This window comes from Cutaneotrichosporon cavernicola (genome assembly GCF_030864355.1).
Source record: "Cutaneotrichosporon cavernicola HIS019 DNA, chromosome: 1".
In the NCBI taxonomy this organism is placed as follows: Eukaryota; Fungi; Basidiomycota; class Tremellomycetes; order Trichosporonales; family Trichosporonaceae; genus Cutaneotrichosporon; species Cutaneotrichosporon cavernicola.
Window position 1 is genome coordinate 166,990 of NC_083393.1, and position 21,895 is coordinate 188,884.

The window sequence follows — 21,895 nt, forward strand, 5'->3', positions numbered from 1 at the left end:
TTGCTTTTGAATGGATGTAGAGTGTGAGGTTGGACCGAAAGCATCCGCGTCTGCCGGCGGTTTGGCCACCGCGTCATCAATCCTCAACCCTCTCTAGCTCTTGTCATTCCTCTCCATCTTCTTCATCATCTTCAAATACGCATCACGCATCACATCACATCACACACGCTATCATTCTCTCATATTCATTCACGCGCTTGGTCCCATCTCACTGGCTGCTGCGCTTTGCTCTAATCCTAAAACTCCCCGCCCAAACCCAGAGGGCCCGCGCACACGTCCCTCCGAGTCACCCACTCACCCACTCGTGCACTCTTCCTCTCCACTTGTCACCTCTCACACCACATCCTATTCACCATGGCGCCCAACGGCAAGCGCCATCCTGACCTCCTGGTGCGCATGAGAGCGCTGCGGGGCTGACAGCAGTCGTGTAACTTCAACCAGGACTTCTCGTGCATCGCTATCGGGCACAAGAAAGGGTACACGATCCTCAACTGCGACCCATTCGGCAAGGTCCACTCGAAGAGTGAGTACAGGACGGCGACGCAGTGGAGCTGTTTCTCGAGTAGGTGGGGCTCACACCAGATGACCAAGGCGCGACAGGTGTCGTCGAGATGCTATTCTGCACGTCGTTGGTAGCGCTCGTCGGCGCGCCCGACACGCAGCCCAGCAACTCGCCGCGCAAGCTCCAGATTGTCAACACCAAGGTGAGTTGATTGATCTTGGGCGAAACTGACAGCAGCGACAATCTACCATCTGCGAGCTCATCTTCCCGTCGTCGGTGCTCGCTGTCAAGATGAACCGAAAACGGCTTATCGTCGTGCTCGAGACCGAGATCTACATCTACGATATCTCTACGATGAAGCTGCTTCACACGATCGAGACGGGACCCAACCCCAATGCAGTGTGCGCCCTTTCTTCGTCGAGCGAGAACTCGTACCTCGCCTACCCCTCGCCTCCCCCATCCCCTTCGCCATCCGTGCAGGGGAACGTTCCGCCCACGGCACCTGCACCAACAACAGGCGACGTCCTCATCTACGACACTCTGAACCTGCGCGCAGTCAACGTGATCCAAGCACACAAGGCACCCATCGCCTGCTTGGCGCTCAACTCGTCAGGCACCATGCTAGCGACAGCCAGCGACAAAGGCACTGTCGTCCGCGTCTTCTCAGTGCCCGAGGCCAAGAAGCTTTGGCAGTTCCGCCGCGGTTCAAGCTCGGCGCACATGTTCAGCATGAACTTCAACCTCGCATCGACTCTCCTCGCCGTGTCGAGCGATACCTCGACCATTCACATCTATCGCCTCGCGTCAGGTCGCAAGGCCAGCACGGGTGGTGACGACTCTCCACCAGCGAGTGGGAGCAGCGGGGGCTTTGAGGCCGATCCGAACCCACCGACGCTCGCGCCACACTCTGCTGCCCAGTCCCTGCGTCGCCGGAGCTACCACATTGGCAAGACGCTGCTCGGCGGGGCAGGTACATACCTGCCCAAGGGTGTGACCGAGATGTGGGAGCCGCAGCGCGACTTTGCGCACATCAAGCTGCGGCCTGCGCAGACTGGTGTGCGGACTGTTGTGGCGATGAGTGCGACGCTGCCGCAGGTCATGGTCATCAGTGCAGATGGCGTGTTCCAGGCGTACAACATTGACCTCGAGAACGGGGGCGAGTGCGCGTTGATGAAGGAGTTTAGGTGAGCAGAGTTTTGCGCGAACACGAACAGCAGCTGACGGCAGCCTTTTGAACAACGAGGACACGCTTGGGACCAATGCCGAGTGATAGTGGCTCTAGATAGTCTTTGGCAGTTGTAACATGGAATCTAATGGTGATCAAAGTGGTTTTGAGAGCGGGATCAGCGGGATCAAAGCCGCGCGTGGTGATGGTCGTGCCATGTGGAGGGTGTTTAACAGTTGAATCGTACGGTGAACGCGCCAAGGTACGGTACGGTACGACTTGATTCTCTCTCCCTACGCCATCTCTCGGCATCGTCAGGTCCGCCCCCCTCAGCCTTCCCTCCTCCGACTCCTCGACTCCGTACCAGCCAGCGCCCTCACAAAGGCAAATCAAAGTTCATCACAATGGGCGCCTGGTTTTCCACTCCATCAACAATGCCCGACCACACAATCGTCAGTGCTCCGGGCAAAGTCCTCCTTGCAGGCGGCTACCTAGTCCTAGACCCCAACTACACAGGTCTGGTAGTAGCCACATCCTCGCGTTTCTTTGCCAGCGTAAAGCCCACAACCGACCCCTGTCCGAGTGGCACAGCTCGCGTACGTGTCCGCGCAGGCCAGTTCCCCGCCTCCCCCCTTTGGAGCTACACCGTCTCCGAATCGGGTGTCGAGGGCTCCGATGTCCCCAGCCAGAAGAACAAGTTCATCTTCCTCACCCTCGACAACGTGCTTCGATACGTCCAGGCTCGGTTGCATGCTACCGGACGTGATGGCGACTTTGAACGACTTATGGGAGGGGGGCTCGATATCGTCGTGCTGGCGGATAATGACTTCTATACACAGCGCGAACAGGTGAGTCGCCCGGTTTGTGCATTTGTTACGGTGAGGGCAACCGTCCTATCGCATCCTTCGCGCCTCAAACAGGTACCGCGGCGAGACCGCATTACGGCCTTTGACATGCGCACCACAGCACGCGGGCCGAAACGACACGAGCTGGCAGATTACTTGTCTCTTCACGGTTCCCTCTGGCGTGTCCGATGTCGGGAACGTGCGGCGGCGACGACGCGAGACTCGCGTTCACAATGCACTCGACTTGGTCCCCTTCATTCTGCTACCCCATGCTCTATTTCCTTCCCGGGCCGCACCCCGCTGACCACAGCTCATCGCCGCCGGTCTCCCTGCGCGCCTCGAGTCCCTTGCCTCCCTAACGCCGTTCTGCCCCCTCCCACGCCCAATCGAACAGACAAACAAGACGGGTCTCGGCTCCTCTGCTGCTCTCGTCACCTCCCTCGTTGCCGGCATCCTCTCGCACCTCGGTCTGGTGGACGTGACCACGCCCGAAGGAATCGACATTGTCCACTCGCTAGCGCAGGCCGCCCACTGTCTCGCGCAGGGCAAGGTCGGGAGCGGTTTTGACGTTGCCTCGGCCGTATACGGAACCCACGTGTACTGCCGTTTCTCACCTGCCGTTCTCGAGCCGCTGTTCGCCGAGTTTGAGCGCGGGGAGAAGGGAGACGCCGTGTACAACGTTGTGCATGAGGGCAAGTGGGACCAGGAGGCGCGGCCGCTGCGCTTGCCTCGGGGATTGCGGCTCATGCTCGCCGACGTCGATGCGGGAACGGACACACCGAGCTTTGTCGGCCGCGTGCTCAAGTGGAGGAAGGAGAACCCAGAACAAGGTGGGTCCATGAGCAGGCAGCGCGCTGACGGCAGCTTTGGCGGAGTGGATCGAGCTCGACAAGGCCAACCGCTCACTGGAACAGGCCCTCGCGACCCTCATCGAGCTGGAATCGTCCCCAGAATACGATGACGAGCTGCAGGCCGCCGCGCGGTCCAGAGTAGGCGACCTCAAGCCTGGACGTATCTCGACAGCGCTGCAAAGCCTGACTGCTACAATCGAGGCCATCCGCACCGGCATGCGCAAGATGTCCGCGTCCTCGCAGGTGCCAATTGAGCCACCAGAGCAGACCCGTCTTCTCGACGCCTGCTCCGCCCTCCCTGGCGTGCTGGGTGGCGGCGTTCCAGGCGGTAAGTTCTGGATGGAGATTAACTGACATAAGCGGGCGGATACGATGCCGTTTGGATCCTGGTTGTCGATCAGGACGCGATCGCCAATAGCGTGCAGGATGTGTGGGCCGGTTGGACCGAGATGAGCGTCTCACCACTGTCTAGCAAGCAGAGCGATGGCGGACTCGTGCTCGTCGCCTCGGCAGACGACGTTCCGGGCCTCAAGGCTGCGCTGGCGAGGTAGCCACAACCACAGACCGATAGTTTATCACGCTTTTAATCTTGCACCTACTTATGCACTCCAGGTTTCCTCGTACAAGGTCTTGAAGCTGCAGTATCTCGCCGACTGCTCTGGAGCTGACACCCGCTCACTCCATCGCAGGTGGCCTCCATCCGCTCAATCGGTACTCCTCGAGATGCGCGGTTTCAGTAATTCACACAAAGCGAACTGTGCCCAACTTTCGCCAGACTAACACACCAGATGACGAGACGCCCGTTTCAACACCACGACCCCACACATCAGATTCGCCCATAATCGCGCTATCCCGAAGGGCCTCACAGCAACCACACCCTCGATCGCCTTCCGTTCCAGACCAGACGGCGCCACTCAGTCGTTGCGCCACTTGAGCTAATTACGATGTGCTTTGCTTGGGATAACCAGGGTGATGCATCACTGCACAACCATACCCTAGTCATGGCTAGATCACCGTCGTCCCCGTGCTCGCCATCGTCATGACCCCGTCCCGCACCCCTCACTCCTCCCTCCTCACTCCTTACCCGCCCCACCCCCCACTCGCCACTCCCATGACCATCACCTGGCGGACCATATCATCCCCCCGCTTACACAGAATATACAGCAGTACACTAACATGACCGTCCGGCTCGTCTTGGCGGTCGCCGCCCTCATCCTCTTCCTCATCCGACATCCCGAACTCCCCGCCCTCATTCTCGTTTTCGCTTTCGCAAGAGCCATTCACAACCTCCGACCGTCATAACCTACCGCTGTCGCCGCGATGCGAGTGACAATCCGCATCTTGTACTCGCTACATACAGTTCTAGAGATGCGTGGCATTAACAGGTTGCGAGGCCTGAGATGCTTGGCATTAACTGGTTGCGAGGCCGGATGATCGTCCTTGCCCAGTGATTTCCCTCCGGCAACAACAGGAGAGGGCGAAGGGGAGTAGTGTGGGCAAGGGTGGTGTGGGGAAGGGTGGTGTGAGGGGCGAGAATTAGTAGAGTACAGTAGAGAAATATAGCAGGGGTAACCGAACCGCCGTCTCCAGTGGCCGCCAGCCCCAGTGGCTTGCACCGGAGACGTTGCTACCAACCAAATGGGGCGCAAGAGGTGCGTACAGCTCGACTACACACGAACACCGCATCATACTCGACACCAACTGCGGCGTCCATCTTACTCGCAGCAATGCCGCCCACCGATTTGCGAGGATGTCTGTGCGTCAAGATCGCGAGGACCTAAAAACGGAGCGCTGCGCGCCCTCTTTCTCCACCAGGGAGTTGAACCCTGCTCTTTCGCGGTCATGCCAACCACCTTGGAGGCGGCGTCCGGCAGCTCTCGACTGAGAGGCGAATATACTAACCGATATACTAGTGAAGAGGTGATGAATGTTGGAACTTGCAGCCTCTAGGTCGGTGCCAGAGGCCCTCGAGGTGCGGCAGGTAGCTAAGCTGCTGCCCTACTGTTGAGTAGTGAGTGTAGATGCATAGAACGGTGTAAGAGGCTAGGGACTTATAGGTCTCGGTGCGGAGGCCTGTGCGATGAGGACGGAGCGTCTAGAAGCAAAACTTATGAGGGTGTAGGTTACCCCACAACTGTAGATTCAGTTTCCAACAAAAAAGTGATCGGGAGCGGTCTGCAGTGCCCAGTAAAGGAGGTAATTGTCAGTGATCAGGCAAGACGGGGGTCCGCTCCTTCCACTCACAACACGGCAATCGCTCTACTAGAATTCATCATGGCGGAATGAACAGTCCACATGAGAAGGTTGCTATAGTGTGCTGGATTTCCCAATGTGAGTCCTCGGGAAGACGGCACATATTTGCCGCCTGTCAAAGCTGAGGGGGGATGAGAGGTGAGGGGTGCGAGTTGAAGAGCGGGCGCGGCGGCCCAACGTGTAGCCGGAATGTGACAATCAAGGCGGGGAGTGTCGGGTGGCGACGGGCCGCGCCGGACATGTAGAGCATGCCGGGTTGATAGATACGACACGTTGGACGTCCTCAAACACGTTGAGCCGGTCCAACGCCGAGCACGTCTGAGCAAGTACAGACGGCAGGGCAAGAGATGCGGCTTCGAGTGTGGCACAGGCTCTGAATCGCCTCATTTTCACCTCTTCCGTCCCCGATCCCCAACCAACTGCTCGATGGATATCTGTACTATCCCACACTCTTGTTGGGATTGGGATCATATACGCTTGAGCTTTTCAGGACAGCGGAGCTGAAAACACGGTTGGCGCCGCTGTGTGTAGGACATTACTCAAAGACCCTTAGTCCACACTGAGACCCGTCAGCGGGTTCAGTCAAACTCTCAAACTCGCGCATTTCGGTCTCAACCGTGTGGACATGAGTGCCAGATTGGAGTTTGGACTAAGCGCCAAAAGGCCGCCCGAGTTGATGAGCAGATCAGCGCCCCGTCACTTGGGCACCCCTCATCCTATCATCTTCTTCCTACTTGCCTTTCATCGTCTCTCGCTCGCGACCTCGTTCTACCCTACCCACTATCACTATGACTCAAGCATCCCCTGGTGAATGGGCGATGGCCCCCGGCGTCTCTCTTCCCCGTCCCTACCACCTCCATCTCAAACCTCGTTATCCTCATACAGAGCGTCAAAAGCGACACGTATCGGCCTCACCCTCATCCCATCCAATCACCAACTTGAAACTCTGTCCACGAGGGATTGGGCGGCGTCGAGGACTTAGACACTACCATCCCCAGCCTCCTGGATCACATCGGGTTTTGGGAGTCGATGATCCTCAAGGCTCTCGACCAGTCTTCCGGCTCCGGTCCAACATGACCCGCGGAAGATTACACGCTAGAGGGCCTTGGGCCTCCAAGATCTGCGCATGTCGAGAGCAGAGCGATGGTCAAGCGCCTCCTTACACAAGAGCACAAGGGGCACACAGCTGTTCCACGCAACTGCAGACATAATTGAGCCGTGGCTCGTATCTTGGGCAAGATCATCAAGGCGAACTCTGCGGCGCCTAGTACATATCCGCCCATCCGGCTGACGGACGGATAGTTGGAGTAGATACGACCTGCAGAACGACTGCGACGACGACACAGACACGTTACGGATGGTTACAAGACATGCATGGGGACTTGGGCTCGTGGGGGAGAGATATATGCTTCGGGAGGACACTAAAATTCCGCGGATCAGCAAATCCCGTGTGGGGCAGCGGTTAGCTCTTGGTGCTTATGAGGTTATCTATTCATTCACCACTGTCGTGGGTTCAAATCCCACCATGGGAAACCTTTTTGAGAGGGATGTGCTAACTGATGTCGCACTTGGGCATACAAACGCCAATCTGTCCAGTGTCCATGCATCACCTCTGATGGGGTGGGAAATAACCATGGTAATAATGTGTGAATGCATGCAAGTGACAAGTGAATCTACTTCGTGAGCCATGCAATCGCCTTGCCAGCGACGCCCTTGTCCGTATCCTTCTCCTTTTGTCTTTCCTCGGGTGGCGGCAGCATTCCTGCGCCGTGTCCGTGCATCCAAGGTGCCGGCGGGTATGGGTAGTATGCCGGGGCGGGGTCGCGCTGCTTTGCTCGCAGGTTGAAGAGGGCAGAGTTGATGATCGTGATGAAGAGGGTCAGCGAGACGACAGTGAACACCATCGTCTTCCAGCTGATCGTCTCGAAGAAGCTGTTGATGATGCCCGCAAACGTCTCGGCACCGACACGTGCCCGGCCCACAACCTTGGGGTCGCGGTTCATGCACAGCTCCCAGCCCTGGCACGCCACCTCCATGGCCGGCACGCGCGTGCCCGCCTCACACCGGTTCGTAAAGTACGACCGCGAGCACTCGGAGATATCCTGGAGATATTCTGCTGTTAGCGGTGGCCGTCAACAAGGTAAAGGTGGACTCACCGACAGAGTACTCCTCGATGCGTTCCTTGACGTCCCGCTGGACCGCCAGCACAAAGTTCGCAACGACATACAGGAAGCCAAGCACAAGCGAGCCGTTGAACACGAACTGGACATATCTGCCGTCAGCTCCTCGACCGATGGACAAGTTGGACAAACCCAAGTAGAATGGAGGGTACCTCCGAGTGGCGGGTACCATGCGCCATGTGTAGGTTGTACGTGTGTTCGCCATGTCGTGGACCGACCTCGTCCTGTCTGGTCATGTTCTTGCGCCGTCGGCGGGCGCGCGTGACAGCGCCAGTCGCCATCTTACGTTCGGGTGATGCCGGATCTTTCACACTCTCCACCGTGGCCTTCTTATCCTCCTTCCCCGTCTTCTCCTTCAGCCTGATGGGGGAACCAGGCGCGTCTCCCCCGTCCATGTCCACGTCGTCTACATGTGCGCTCTGCGTCCCCATCCCAAAGTCGGTACGGGCCCACTTGTTCGGGTCGTACGGTTCCCACGGTCGGGTGGGGGGTGGCGGAGGCGCATGGAATAGGAAGGGCGTGTTGGGTCCAAAGCTGTATGGTGCGGTGCGCGATGGCACTGCGAATCCGCCGCTCGCGAGGTCGCTGTGTGGGCCTGGTGTCAGCTCGAGAAAAGGGTTGGCAGATGGAGAGAGGCACTCACGCTTTCTCGCGGGCCCGTCGTCGAGCGCGTACTCAGCCGCGCGCCCTAGGGGATGCCCCGAGTCGACGTCCATGGGTCCAGAGGCGTCGCGCCGAAACATTGCGATGGTCGTGTGGTGGGTGATGTTGACTTGTTGACTTTCAGATTCGACCCTGCGCCCAGACCTCCACGTGCGATCGATAGGTTTACACTGCTAAACCGGCACGTTTCCAAGACAACATTCATATCCAGTACATCTATCAAGCCGACAACCTTAGGCCTCGCCAAGGTACTTTGCGGCGCGGCCCAATGCCCAGATACAGAATATATGCTTGAACGCGGGGTAGTCTATCGCACAGTTCTTGTTAAAGATGCCCTCGGTGCCCTCCTGTGCCCATGCACCATCGGGCAACTGCCTGCTCATGATGAGCGCGCAGCCGCGACGAATGGCTTCATGGTCCGGGCTCTTGCCGTAGATCAGTGCTAGCACGGACCACGAAGTCATGACGACCTGGCTTTGTTCGTGGTGGGTGTACTCGCCCGTCACACAGCTCTGCGTGTCAGTTGATGCAGGAAATAACAACTCACCATGTACGTCTCGCCCCAACCGCCGTCAGCCATCTGCTTGCTGAGGAGGAAGGCGCAGGCACGGCGCACGCGTTCCGAGTTGGCGTGAGTCTCGCCCGCAATCGCAAGCGACTCAAGCGCAAACATTGTCGCGTACGTGAAGCAGACACCCCACGAACCGTACCACGAGCCGTCGGGGCGCTGGTCGCGGTGGATCCACTCCACCACGCGGTCGATGCACACTGCGATCTCGACGGCGCGGTACTTGGGGTCGATCTTCCGGAAGTGCTCAAGCGCCGAGAGCACGGACGTCGAGCACTCGGGGTACAGGTAGTCGACCATGATCTTGCCAAACACCTCGGCGGCATTCAGCCACTCCATGCGCTCGCTGCCGCGCTGCAGCTCATAGCTCGCGTAGCCGCCCGAAGGGTTCTGCATCGACAACATGACGTCGACGGCGTCGCGCATGCGGTCGAGGCTCACGGGCTTGGGCGTGTAGCTGAGCGACTGGAGTGCCATTGTCGCCTTGAGGCCCTCGCCCGTGCAGTCCGAGACGGTGTAACTCTGCTCCGGAGTCGAGAAAGGCCATGCACCCTTGGAAGACTGCCGGTATCCCTCGCGGTGCCAGCGCGGGTTCTGGCGCATCTGACACTTGTCCAGCCAGTCGATCATGTCGATGCACATTTTCTTGTTCTCCGCCTCGTTCGCGAGGCCCGTCTCGACCACTGCCTGCGACAAGAACGAGATATCCCAAAGTTGCGAGCCGTTCGTTCCCGTCATGAACATGCCGTCCTTACTCATCCAGAGGAAGTCGTCGACCTTGGCGAGGTGAAGGCGGCACGCCTCCGAGTCGCGTCCTTCTTTAGCGAGGCGGCAGATCATGTTGAGTGACTTGGACACAGGCCCGATGGTCTGGTACCCCGTGTTCTCGTCTTCGTAGACGATCTGATTGTAGGCTGCCTTGAGTCCGGCCTTGCGGAGTGAGGGAACACACGACATGTACGGCATCTTCTCGTAGATGGCAAGGATGCGGTTGAGGGACTTGAACACAAGGTGATGCGGGTTGTACAAGTCAACAGGGGCAATGTTCTCGCGCTGTGCTGGCCAGTTGATCGACTCGTAAGGTTGCGTGTAGATCTCCTTTTTCAGTTCGTCGATAAGCGGGCGATGAGGCCCAACGTATCGCGAGGCCCAGAGGAATGATATGGGCGTGACTGTGGTTAGAATCGTTATATACCGAGATTCAGTATCAGGGATCTACGCACAGACAACGCGGACGTGAATCCACTGGATAGTCAGCTCGTCCTAATTTGGTGAGACTCACCCAGCGCCATGGCGCGAACGGCACCCAGTCGGGGAGGCACCACAGCTCGGGCGGCGTGGGGTTGACGCCATCCCAGTCATAGCACCCGAGGACCGAGAGCCACACCTTACCCCAGGTGGGGATGCCTGCCGCGCCACCTGCCGTCAGCACGGATGGGCCGCATCTCACCCAGTTCATGGATCTTTGCGCGGACCGCCGTCATCGGCCCATCGTCCGGCCCGACGCCGAGCATACGCAAGGCTACATAGTTCATGACCGTACCGAACACGGTGGGTGGTGCTTCCGTGTGTCTGCCGTCAGCTGGGTCACATAAGCAACATACAGGCCCCAGCCCATCTCCGGGCGCAGCTTGTTGAAGAGGTAGCGGATGAGCTCGGCCTTGCGCTCACGCGGCATCTCGACACCGTAGCAGTGCATTGCGATTACGAGCCCCGGCGTGAGGAACAGAGGGCCTGGAGTCAGTCATGCCTCGGTAACACTCACCTCCATACTCGGACGCAAAGTGGCCGTCCTCGCTCTGCAGTTCGCGGTAGAACTTGAGTCCGTTCTGAGCGGCCTCAAACGCGCTCTGCGCTTTCGGCAGCTCTGGAAGCCCCTGGTATCAGCTACCATCTCGGCCTCCCAACTTACCGTCGGCAGCCCCATCGAGTACTTGTCCACGACTGTTTGCGGCCACGCGTCACGCTGCGGGCCAGGCGGGAGGTACACCCACTTGTGCTGGCCATGGCTGTCCTCGCCGACCTTAAGACGCCAGCCGGCGGGGTCGGTGCGGTACGTTTCCGCTGCCTCTTTGGCGGACATGTTCGTTATGGTGGGTTGGACGATGATACGATCCAAGATGCAACACACTAACTACATAACGGGACGCGGTCAACGCGGCCGCCGAATACATAAAGTCTTACCCCGCGTCTTGGCTCTGGCACGATTGCGGGGTTCTCGGACACTAGTGAGATCTCCGCAAATGTGACTTTGTAATCATTTGTAATGATATTAGCATGGTATTAGGAGTTTGAACTTGGTGATAGGGGTGTGTAACCAAAATCAAACAAACCAACACAAACGTCGCCTTCGATCACCTCCTTCCTTCACGCTTTCTTCCATCTCGTCCATCATTCATCATGTCCGGTGTGGATCCCCTCCAGACAACTGCTTACACCAGGGGACGCGACACTCCAGCCGCCAATGGACGGCATTGCCGCCCTGTCATGGGCGCCGGACAGCAAGCGCCTCGCCGTCGCGAGCTGGGACTCGGTGCGCCTTCCCTCAACCAACGCTGACCACACAGCACGCTCACATCTACGACGTCCCCAACCCAGTGGCGGTTAGGAGGTAGCTGGGATATATTGGGACGCAGCTAACAGCAGGCTCGAGCACCCCGCCGCCGTGCTTTCTGTTGCGTTTGGGAGTTCGAGAGATACTCTGTACACCGGCTGTCTGGACCGCCGCGTGCGCGAGTGCGTCCGCTTTGTTATTCCCTTTTCAAGCTGACGACAGGTGGAACCTTTCGACTGGTGAGGCGCGCGTGCTCGGCTCGCACGATGACGCTGTCACCGCGATGGCCTGGATCCCCGAACAGAACATCCTGGTCACTGGCTCGTGGGACAAGACCGTCAAGGTGTGGAACCCGTGAGTCCGCTCTCTGGAACCCAAGGGTCTTAGCTGATGCCAGATCTGATGAGGAGCCACTCGCGTCGTCGGCGTCCCTCCCCGAGCGTGTGTACAACATCTCGTACACGTCCGCCACGGGGCGCGTGTTGGTCTCCATGGCGCACCGCCACGTGTCGGTGTACGCTGCGGACGAGTTGGCAGCGGTGGCGCGCGAGAAGCGCGAGCCCAAGGCGGACCACACGCGCGAGAGTGCGCTCAAGATGCTAACGAGAAGCGTTGCGTGCATGGCGGACGGGAAGGGTGAGTGGGCGTGTCAGCTTTGTGGACTTTTTCAAGCTTGCAATGGATTCGCGCTTGCTCACATCACCAGGCTGGGCATCCGGATCAATCGAGGGACGCATTGCTGTCGAGTACTTTGACCCCGACCCGTCGGCACAAGCGGCCAAGTACGCGTTCCGCGCGCACCGCGCCAACGTCGACGGCGTCGACCAGGTATACCCCATCAACGCGCTCGCGTACCATCCAGTGTACGTCCAGCTGTTGGAGTTTTCGGGACTAGCTGACAGCAGTCACAACACGTTCGCCTCGGGTGGCTCGGACGGCGTCTTGTCGATCTGGGACCACAGCGCCAAGAAGCGCATGCGCCTGTACCCGAAGTACCCGTCTGCGATCTCTGCCCTGTCGTTCGCACCGGACGGGACGCGCCTGGCGATCGGTGTGAGCTATGAGCACGACAACGCTGTCCCTCCTGGCGAGCAGAACACGGTCATGCTGTTGTTGAAGGAGACTGTCATGGACGACTGCAAGGTGAGCCAAGTTGTCGAAAAGCAGCTGACATCCAGCCAAAGGCGAGGTAGTGGCACTAGATCAGTGATGCATGCAGTATTGATATCTAAAACCAGTCTCCTCCACCACCCCAGTCGCCGCCGCCGCCGCCTCCTCCACCGCCGCCGAAGAAGCCGCCGTCGTCGCTGCCCGGGGTTTCCCAGGGGTCCTGCATGAGCTCCTCGTCTCCAGGCAAGTCGGGCGGGTAGTCGAAGCCCTCTGCCTGCTGCCCTGGTGCAGGGGGTTCGTATGGTCTGGAAGGCGAGTTGCCGTGGGCGTCTGGCGGGGTCGCACGCCCGTAGATCTCGTCGTCGGTCCAGTCGCGACCAGCATATCCGCCCGCCGCACCAGCAGCCGCTCCGCCGAGGACGTCACCGGCGCCTGCCCCACCAACTCCCGTACCAGAGCCAGAACCAGTGGGTGCGGGAGCCTCGCCACCGCGCGAATGCTCGCTCGACCCATCGCCACCGCTAAACATCCAGAAGGGGAGGAATCCACCTCCGCTCCCAGAGTGACGGGAGAAGTAATCAAAGTCGACTGTTGTCAGCTCGTTCCCCTCCTGGACGTACTTGAAACAGCAGTGGCAAGTGTCATTGCCCGCTCATCGAGGGTCAAACCCCGCCTGTCCTCTGGAAGAACCAGGGTTTGTCCTTGTACAGTAACCTGTGACCCGCGGGGCATGTTGATCTCGCTTCCAGCCGCATCGAAGCGAATAACATACTGTCCCGTATCCGTGAAGATTTCGCGCCCAAATCCGCTAAAGTTTCGATTAATCGTAGCGAGCAGCTGTCCATCGCGATCGGTGAGCCAAAAGTCCCAAGCGAACAGTCCGCCATCGATACGCGCGAATTGGTCCATGACCGTCTTGTCCCCGTCGACTCTACTCTCAAACAGATTGTATCGCCGGCGCCACGGATGCCACTGCTGCTGTGTCTCGCCCACTAGCGGGTTTGTACCCTCTCCAACAGCCCCGAGGTCGGGATTGGCCCGAACCCGAATCCGCGAATTGATAAATGCAAACGGACGCTCAATCCACAGAATAGGTGTACCGTGCTTATCCATGACGGTAGACTTGAAGGGCCGGTGGGTATGTAACGTCTGCCGTGTAATCGCACCTGTAAATCCCTTGTCTTCTTCCGCGAGGAATCCAACATGCGACCCATCCGAAGAATAGATGGCGTACCGATTCGCCTGCTCGTAACCGAGGAAGACGTTCATCATCTCGAATTGGCGAACGACGACGAGCGAGTCGTGCGCCAGTAACTCGTACGCGGCGTGATTCTTCTGTAACACGCCATAGGGATCGTCGGGGACCACAACGTTCCGGGGTGGAGAGTACGCTTGCTGGTCAAAACCCATGCCCATGCCTAGAGGATCGGATTGGTAGGCTTGGCCCGATTGGGGACCGTACGTCTCGTCGCGCCGAATTCGGCGGCGGACAGGACGTACATGGCCGCGAGGGACTTGAGTCAGTTCATTCCGACCAGAGGAAATCTCACCTCGGTCGTCGTCCCGCCTGAGGAGGGGTGCTGAGGCGGAGAGCTGTCGCGAGAGTCGAGTGACGGGTGGGAGGGGAAGCGTGTGCGGCGTGAGGTGAGGTCTCCATGCGGCCCGGGGCCGCATCAACGGCCGCACCGCTGCGAGGCCTGGTCGTAACATTGTAGTGTCTGGGTGTTGGGGGGGATTGGGTGAGTATGAAAGATGTAATGTGAGAGCCAAGCCGGGCAGAGTCTTCTGGCTCGATTCAAGCAATGACGCACTTGTCGGCGCGGGAGTATTTCTCGGCACGTCGGGCACGGCCTCGGTCTCGGCCCTATTTCCTGGTCTATGGTAACGGCAACTGGCAGCTGGCCGTCGGTCGTGTGGCGCCCGCCTTGGACTGGGCCTGCGGGCCTGATGGAAGATGCGAGATGGACATGGAGATGGCGATGGCAATGGGACCGGCGACAGCCTCTATACTGGGCCTGGGCCTGACCTGCCTTGCTGACCACATGCTCTCCTCCCTTCATCTTGGCTACAGACCGAGGTACACCGAATCCATTACCGTCTCTGACGCAGTTCGCATCACCGCTTCACCTCCCATCCAAACGCCACCTGACCACTGAACCACTTGACTCAGCGCCGGCTCCGAGACCAGGCACCACCACTCCAACATTCTCAACCTGCACGCGACTACCACAGCCAGACTCGCCACTCGCCACTCGCCACTCGCCACTCGCCACTCGTGCCCAGCAAGTCTCGTCACACCTCCCCGTCATCTCTCAATGCCCTGACTCCAGACCAAAACCACGCCTGGCCACACGTCCTGTTAGTCACCCCAACATCCATATGTCGAATGTGTACATGCGTCGTGCTAGAACCAAGTGAACCTGATCGCTACGCGGGAGACCTAGTTCTTCCGGCGGAACGAGCAGCCTGAAAGTCAGCGGTATGCTCCATTATTTTGAGTGGCACAGCATGACTTACCCTCAGTGAGCTTGGCCTTGCCGCCCGAAGGCTGGCAGAGGACGGTGGCGCACGAGCCGCACTGGACGACAGTCGAGGCGTGGGAGAAAACGGTGGTGATCTGGAAGCAGCCGGGGCACTTGACGTCCATGAAGAACGAGTTGGGCTGGGGCACAATCTTCTTGAGCTTGTGGGTGCGGGCCTGGGCCTCAGCGGAGGGGTTGAGAAGGTCGACAGCGAGAGTCTGGTGTTAGCCTGAACTGAGAGGTATGGGCGGCTGGCTGGCATGGCTAGCAGTCGAGGAACTGATGGTTGGCCGGCACTTGAGATCGGTCATGCTGGAGCGTCTGAGCTGGCGGAGCGGAACAAAGGGAACAGTGCCATCTTGCTTCGAGCACGTTCTCTTCCAGCTCTTCCAGAAGAACAGCAGGTGGCAAAATGGAAAGGATGTTGGATCGAGTTCGCGGCTGGGCTTCACACGACAGGTGTCAAGCCCACCACCGAAACTCTGCGCAAACTTGCCCATCCCGCCCATTCATCCAACCTGCTGTCCGCATCTGCCCATCCAAGACCAGCACCACTCGCACTTGTCTGCGCAGCCACATTGTCGTGTCGAAAAGCGAGAGGCGAGTCCAAGGCCGTCGTGTGAAAGCAGGGGGGGAGAAAGTTTGCCGCCAGCCATGCCATGAAATTGCCAGGTTGTGCCCGCGCGCGGCTCACCATTTTGCTGTAGTGTGCGTTCTGGTCGCGCGGAGATCGAAAGGAGAGATTAGTCGAGGTGCGCGGCGCTGTCGCGTTTTATGTGACAAGGGAGTCGATGGTCGCGAGCACTACACTAAGAGATACACTACCCACACTCTCAGTCAACGGAACCAAATTCAGATTTTGCTTCACGGCGCCTCACCAAAACGCCGTTCCAAATGCCGAATTTCCACTTTATTTCCGGTTCCTCTCAGGCACGCGGAACTTGTTGGGTGGCAAATCGATGATTCTGTGGATTTTGTGGAGCCATGGTGCATTCTAGTGGGTACAACAGCGTAGAAAGTCATTCTAGAAGTGTAGATGATCGCAACGGAGCTTGGAGACGGAGAGGCACCATCGGCCGGCGCTCGGATGTGTGTAGTGGATGGTCTCAGGCCCCGGGGCGGAGCTGGTGGAGAAGAAGCGCGCAGCAGCTACCCGTAGCACCCAGCGAGCTTTACCAAGCTCCCGCAGCATCTAGTGAGCTCTACGGAACCCATCGAATTCCGTAGAAACTCTCTACGACAGAGAGACGACTCCACGCGAGCCGACCGTCTTGTCCGCGGCCCGGCCTCCACCAACCGCCTTCTTCTGCGCGTTTAGCTGGCGCTTGCGCTCGTCTCCAAACGTCTGGGTGTGCGCCTTCTTCTCGGCACGACGACCCGCACGCTCAGCCTTGACGGCAGCCTTGCGTGCCTTGCGCTCGGCCGCGCCCTCTCCCTTCGGCCGGGCGACCGTAACCTTGGCCTCGCGCTCAGTCTCCGAGCCCGACCCCTCCTCCTCCTCCTCCGCCTCCCTCATACGCGCAGCCTCAGCAGCAGCAGCAGCCTCTGCACGGCGCATAGCCCGTTCCTTGGCCTCCGCTCCTGAGCGCAAGCGGATCATACCAGGAATGTTCTCAGTGTTCGTGTACGTCGCTGGGGTCAGCAATTGGATGGATCATGATCGATCGACGTACACAGAATCGTCTCCACGTCCCACTTGGCCTCGGGCTCAACCTCGCGGCGATCGATCGACTCCTTGATGTCGCGGTACTGACCCGTCTCGATGCGGCGCTCGAGATCCAGAATCCGGCGACGGTTCTCCGCCCGACCGGGACCCTCCTCCTCGTCCTCGAGAGCGGCGCGGATCACCGCCAGCTTCTCGGGTCCAGTCAGCTTGGTGCCGCCCACCGCCTCGCGCATGCGCCGTCCCACGACCTCGTAGTTGTCCAGGAAGTCGGTCATGATGTCGTCAAAGTCCTCGCGGTTGTCCTCGGCTTCGCCCACGGGACCGCCGCCGGTCGGCTCGTCGCCACGAAGGAACGAAACGCGCGACATGCTGCTCATGTAGCTTGGTGCAATGCTCACATCGTCATCCTCGTCCCACTCCTCATCGTCGTCCATCTCGTACGCGCGCTCGATGGCGTCAAAGCGGTCATCAAGGGTGCGCAAGTTGTCATTCCGGTAGACGTTGGAAGAGCTCATGCTCATGCCCGAAGCGTCGGACGGCCCGCGCTTGCCGTGTCGCTTCTTGCCACCGCGAACCATCATGTCCTCGATTCCGTTGACGAGGCTGCCAACGGTGTCGGCCATCTCGGAACGCTCGGCCGAGTCGACATCGTCGTCGTTCCAGCCTCCGTTGCTGGGGACCTTTGGATGCCCGCCGGCAGCCTTGAAAGCACGGAAGCGGTCCTCCCACGTCTCCTCGCGCTCTCCGTCGCCGTTCTCCGTCCTCTCGTCATCGTCAACTCCCCACTCGGCGAACTCGAACTCCTCCCCCTCCTCGCCGTCGTCGAGCTGCCCAGAGCCCAGGAGCTCGCCGAACACATCTCCATCCTCCTCCTCGTCGTCGACAAACTCGTCGTCCGACAGAGCCTCGAGCACCTGCCGAAGATGGGGGTCCATGTCGGGCTGGAACCCCTGCAGCTCGCGCGGAATCGCTTCCTGTGCAGCATACACGTCGTGCACAGATACCTCGTCCTTTGACGCCAGCACGTCCTCTGGCATCTTGAACTTGCCCTTTGCCTGTTTCTTCGGCGCCTCAAGGAGCATCGAGTCTGCGCCACCCAAACCAACCGGCCGGAGGTGCTGCATGTAGTCGTACCCCGAGTCGTCGTACGTGATACCGTAGGTGGCCGCCTCGCCCTCGTTGGGCCGCATCGCGCTCCTGTCCACGCTCGCCTCGAGGTCCGAGAGCGTCACCCCGGTCTCTGGTTAACTCTGCCATGTCAAAAGCTTACCTTTTCATTCCCCCGCTCAATGGGACGGAATACATGCTTGCTCGCCTCCGGGTCGTTGATGAGCGGATCGCGCACGGAGCGGTGCACGAGCTGGAAGTGCTGCGCTCCCGCTTGGCGGTAGATTGACTTTTTTGGTGGCATTGTGTAGTCTAGTAGTGTGTTAGCGCCGTTGCGCTGGCTGTTTGGTGTTGTAGAGGTTTATAGAGGTGTGTAGAGGTTTGTGTTGATGTGTTGATGTTGAGAGCACTCTTGAGAGAGACCTCCACCGCAAAATTGTGGTGCGGTGGCGAGAGTTCAGGAACGGAGGCATCTCGCCGAACACTATCGATTTCGGGGAGGTTACTCTCTCCGACTTTTGACAACACTAAAAACACAACATCATGTCCTTCTTCCGCGGTACCAACCCCTCCACAGGCTCGCTGTCGGCGCCGAGTGAGTGCGGATTTCCGGCGGCATTGTTTGGTTGCGCGGGAAAACTCGGGGGACGGGGGGAAGGGAGGAAAGGGAGAGAGCGGTCGGCACGACATCGACCGCACATCATGACATTGCATAGCTCCCATAGGGCCGTCATCTGTTTGTCATACGCCTCTTCCTTTATGCCTATTGAGACGACCGACGAGCTCTGCGCTGCTCCGCAAGTACCTCTGCGGAACCGCTCCCTTCCCTTCCCTTCCCTTCCCTTCCCTCCAGCTGGTGGAGCCCTTGTGGTAGCTGACGCCAGGCATGCAGGCGCGCAAGGAGGAGGTCAAGCAGCAGATCCAGCAGGAGCTTGCTGTCGCTAGCGCCCAGCAGCTCGTCACCAAGATGACGGAGAACGTGAGTGGGGTTGTTGTTGTGAAGCGTGATCGGACCCGTGCGGTGAGGGGCCTGTAAAGCCTCTGGCGTCGCAGCCGTTTAGGTACACTGCTATCGCCGGTGTTTGGGTACGCGGGTCATGGATACCTTGGTGGTCGTGTGAGCGCGATTAGGACGGGACAGGACCTTGGGCTGTACAAGGCGCATCAACCGGTCCTGCGGGTACCTTGTGTCTGCCAGCCTTGCTAGGTTTGTCTCGCCGAGCTGCCGGATCCAAGCTGCAACATGTACACGGAGCTCCTCACTCGTTCCACACCCGCGCTAACCCCAGTGCTTCGCCAAGTGCGTCACGCGCCCCGGCCCCTCCCTCGCGGGGTCCGAGGAGCGCTGCCTCTCCCAGTGCATGCAGCTGTACATGGCGGCATTTGACAAGATCTCGCAGACCTACGTCACGCGGATCAGCAAGGAGGGCCGCAAGCAATAGTGTCTAGATGTGTAGATATGCATCTGTCTATATGTCTCCCATCTCCTCTCGCCCCCTACTCGTCGTCGTCGTCCTCTGCCCGCACAAGCGCATAAAGCTTGCGGCGGTTACTCTCGATCGTGCTCTCCTGCGAAGCCTCTTCAAACATTGCGCGCAGCAGTGCCGTCCTAAGTTGCGCAGGATCCACCGCCTCGCCGTCGACCGTGCTCTTGGCCGCAATGTTCTCGTACTCGTCTCCGTCCTTGAGCCCAGCGAGAAGAGGGTTAAACACGGAGCCAACCATCCGGCTGTGGAGGGTAGCGTTCCGCGTCCGCGCAATGAGCACGATATGCGGCCGCAAAAGCTCGATAAGCGGAGCATTCTCACTTTCAGCCAGAACCTTGTCCAACTCCTGGAGGTAGACGTCGCCGATATGACTGGCCAGAGACATGGGCACGCTCTTGTCCTGCCAGCTCATTGGGCCGTGTTCGCTTCCAAGGATGGCGTTGATGCCCTCGACTGCTGCGTTGCTCCATCCAGCCCGAGCGGCCAGGCGGAAAGACGCGTTGACATACCGCCGGATGAGCATGTAGTACTTGTCAATGCGGAGGCGGTCGATACCGTTCCATTCGCGCACGAGAGCGGTCCAGAACCCCCCCAGGAAGGCGAGGGAGGCGTCGAGCCGGGCGGCGTCGCGGTCGCCCGAAGTACGGGGGTTGATGCGGAGGAGGAGGTCGGCGAGTTCGGTAGCGAGGGCTTGTTGCACGAGCGGCTTGTCCGACATCCAGAAGCCTGGTGTGAGCGTGTGCGCGAGCAGATCATAAGCGAAGCGAGGGCGAGTGAGCGACGGCAAGTGATGAGCGACGTGCAGTGCAGCCCAACTCGCCATTTCGCCATCTCGCACAGCCTGGAATTCAAAAGTGCTCACAGTAAAACAACCCCTTCCACAACTTTGCCATCTCCTTGTCCTCGAGACGGGTATACCCTCCCTCGCCCTCATCTCCCTCCCCTCCAGCCGACAAGAACGCTGTAAGATTACGCACGGCCAGGTCCCGCACGCTCTTATCCGTATGCGCGAGCTGCTTGCCGAACGGAACGACAGCCTCGGTTTGCGGCTCTGCGCGCTCCTTGCCCTTTCCTTTGCCGGTCTTTTTTGGTGCCATTTGTATTGGAGTGGTATTGATGTTGATGTTGGTGTTGGTTGCTATGGTGGGTCCAGATTGGGGTTGACAAGTTGACAACTTTTGGGGTCACGTGATGCGGTGGATGCGGGGGTGGAGGTGGAGGGTGGGGGAATCGATTGTTAACATGGGATACTGCTTGTCCTCGCTCGCTAACCGCATGTCTAGCAAGATAACCTACCACTCAACATACTTGGAGCCCTCGGCCTGCGTGAGCACTTGTTGGTGAGAGTGAGGGAACCAGTCTTTATCCGACTAATTCACGCATCAAGGGTCGTGAAGGAGCATTCCGTCCCATCGCGGTGCTGACAGCGATGGTTACTGTGCAGCACTGTGCCAAAAACTATCTGATCGGGCATCTAACATGTCGCAACACGGGACATGGGACAAGGAGCCGCCGAACTAAGCGGCTGCTACATTCAGGTTTGAATCGCCGCTGCAACATAGGCGACTTGATTTGCGCAGCTGATATCACCCGCACCTTGCCTGCACCATCTACTCCCCAACCACCCTCCCTCTCATCGACCTGATCGACCCCTTCCACATCCACATTAAGCCATTAATCTGATCAAACGGTTGAGACACGGTTCCTCGACACGCCTTTTTCAAACAAGTTGAGCCGGCGAAGTAGCCAAGAGGTCAAAGGCGCTACATTTAGGCTCTCCTTGCATCTTACCTGTAGTCTTCGGTTCGCGAGTTCGAATCTCGTCTTCGTCAGTCCGCTGTTCGCGGTGTTTGCTTCTTTTGGTTTGGTGCAGGGATTCCCCAAGGAGAGGGGGGGTAAGGGAAGGTTGTCGCCTAGCCCAGTCTTGTCTCTGCTCTTGCAGACGTGGCAAGGATAGTAGGTTCTTGATTCTTGATCCTTGAACATGAGCGTCCCTGGGCATCTCATGGCGGCTCCCCACGATTACAGCATGGCCATATGGTCGTATGGCAATGAGACAGGAAAAGGATCAGGCCGTGGACGTGGGACTGGTCCTCTTGGGCGGGCTGCCGTGGCATTCGACGTTTTTTTGACGTTAGTGTGGAACGCGCACGGCAACGAACATGGCGGCGGACATGAGGGGCCTATGAGAGCTAACTCCTAACTGAATCATTTCGGGACAGGCCTTGGTCGCTGGGCGATGGTCGACATGAAATGGGACACGAATGACGGCATGAAACTATGTCGCCCATTTGGCCTGGGCCAGGGGTAGGGGTTGATGGACTGGTGCATGAGGGGTTAGTTGTTAATAGTAGTTTGTAGTAAGTATTAGTTAGTATTAGTTAGTCATTACTGGTTCGAGTCAGGGATGACTTGGACGCGT

The 21,895-nt window shown here is 58.9% G+C and overlaps 10 protein-coding genes across 10 annotated transcripts; 4 read left to right on the plus strand and 6 right to left on the minus strand.

Moving 5' to 3' along the window:
- Positions 1 to 354: 354 nt before the first annotated feature.
- Positions 355 to 1,772, plus strand: ATG18 (uncharacterized protein; the record flags this gene model as incomplete). Its single annotated transcript, XM_060604075.1, has 5 exons — positions 355 to 390; positions 424 to 523; positions 583 to 704; positions 740 to 1,686; positions 1,730 to 1,772. The coding sequence occupies 5 exons, from the start codon at positions 355 to 357 to the stop codon at positions 1,770 to 1,772; spliced, it is 1,248 nt and encodes a 415-aa protein (XP_060452626.1).
- A 329-nt stretch (positions 1,773 to 2,101) lies between these two features.
- On the plus strand, positions 2,102 to 3,914 carry ERG8 (uncharacterized protein; the record flags this gene model as incomplete). The annotated part of the gene is made up of 4 exons (XM_060604086.1): positions 2,102 to 2,515; positions 2,823 to 3,342; positions 3,377 to 3,691; positions 3,724 to 3,914. 4 exons carry the CDS (start codon positions 2,102 to 2,104, stop codon positions 3,912 to 3,914), a joined length of 1,440 nt encoding a protein of 479 aa, XP_060452627.1.
- Positions 3,915 to 7,289: 3,375 nt separating this feature from the next.
- On the minus strand, positions 7,290 to 8,539 carry CcaverHIS019_0100800 (uncharacterized protein; the record flags this gene model as incomplete). Its single annotated transcript, XM_060604098.1, has 4 exons — positions 7,290 to 7,729; positions 7,773 to 7,888; positions 7,929 to 8,391; positions 8,440 to 8,539. 4 exons carry the CDS (start codon positions 8,537 to 8,539, stop codon positions 7,290 to 7,292), a joined length of 1,119 nt encoding a protein of 372 aa, XP_060452628.1.
- Positions 8,540 to 8,692: 153 nt separating this feature from the next.
- On the minus strand, positions 8,693 to 11,110 carry ERG7 (uncharacterized protein; the record flags this gene model as incomplete). The annotated part of the gene is made up of 8 exons (XM_060604109.1): positions 8,693 to 8,971; positions 9,007 to 10,199; positions 10,251 to 10,272; positions 10,310 to 10,446; positions 10,478 to 10,599; positions 10,632 to 10,761; positions 10,793 to 10,904; positions 10,940 to 11,110. The coding sequence occupies 8 exons, from the start codon at positions 11,108 to 11,110 to the stop codon at positions 8,693 to 8,695; spliced, it is 2,166 nt and encodes a 721-aa protein (XP_060452629.1).
- Positions 11,111 to 11,427: 317 nt separating this feature from the next.
- Positions 11,428 to 12,774, plus strand: BUB3 (uncharacterized protein; the record flags this gene model as incomplete). Its single annotated transcript, XM_060604120.1, has 9 exons — positions 11,428 to 11,434; positions 11,469 to 11,560; positions 11,595 to 11,638; positions 11,674 to 11,763; positions 11,804 to 11,935; positions 11,979 to 12,217; positions 12,288 to 12,444; positions 12,487 to 12,724; positions 12,760 to 12,774. The coding sequence occupies 9 exons, from the start codon at positions 11,428 to 11,430 to the stop codon at positions 12,772 to 12,774; spliced, it is 1,014 nt and encodes a 337-aa protein (XP_060452630.1).
- A 35-nt stretch (positions 12,775 to 12,809) lies between these two features.
- Positions 12,810 to 14,401, minus strand: CcaverHIS019_0100830 (uncharacterized protein; the record flags this gene model as incomplete). Its single annotated transcript, XM_060604131.1, has 3 exons — positions 12,810 to 13,279; positions 13,312 to 14,205; positions 14,242 to 14,401. The coding sequence occupies 3 exons, from the start codon at positions 14,399 to 14,401 to the stop codon at positions 12,810 to 12,812; spliced, it is 1,524 nt and encodes a 507-aa protein (XP_060452631.1).
- A 730-nt stretch (positions 14,402 to 15,131) lies between these two features.
- Positions 15,132 to 15,910, minus strand: rps27 (uncharacterized protein; the record flags this gene model as incomplete). Its single annotated transcript, XM_060604142.1, has 3 exons — positions 15,132 to 15,157; positions 15,209 to 15,431; positions 15,908 to 15,910. The coding sequence occupies 3 exons, from the start codon at positions 15,908 to 15,910 to the stop codon at positions 15,132 to 15,134; spliced, it is 252 nt and encodes an 83-aa protein (XP_060452632.1).
- A 537-nt stretch (positions 15,911 to 16,447) lies between these two features.
- On the minus strand, positions 16,448 to 18,290 carry LTV1 (uncharacterized protein; the record flags this gene model as incomplete). Its single annotated transcript, XM_060604153.1, has 3 exons — positions 16,448 to 16,845; positions 16,887 to 18,117; positions 18,150 to 18,290. 3 exons carry the CDS (start codon positions 18,288 to 18,290, stop codon positions 16,448 to 16,450), a joined length of 1,770 nt encoding a protein of 589 aa, XP_060452633.1.
- A 239-nt stretch (positions 18,291 to 18,529) lies between these two features.
- Positions 18,530 to 19,428, plus strand: TIM13 (uncharacterized protein; the record flags this gene model as incomplete). The annotated part of the gene is made up of 3 exons (XM_060604164.1): positions 18,530 to 18,581; positions 18,871 to 18,965; positions 19,276 to 19,428. The coding sequence occupies 3 exons, from the start codon at positions 18,530 to 18,532 to the stop codon at positions 19,426 to 19,428; spliced, it is 300 nt and encodes a 99-aa protein (XP_060452634.1).
- Positions 19,429 to 19,483: 55 nt separating this feature from the next.
- CcaverHIS019_0100870 (uncharacterized protein) lies at positions 19,484 to 20,570 on the minus strand (the record flags this gene model as incomplete). Its single annotated transcript, XM_060604175.1, has 2 exons — positions 19,484 to 20,199; positions 20,336 to 20,570. The coding sequence occupies 2 exons, from the start codon at positions 20,568 to 20,570 to the stop codon at positions 19,484 to 19,486; spliced, it is 951 nt and encodes a 316-aa protein (XP_060452635.1).
- Between the last annotated feature and the right edge of the window lie 1,325 nt (positions 20,571 to 21,895).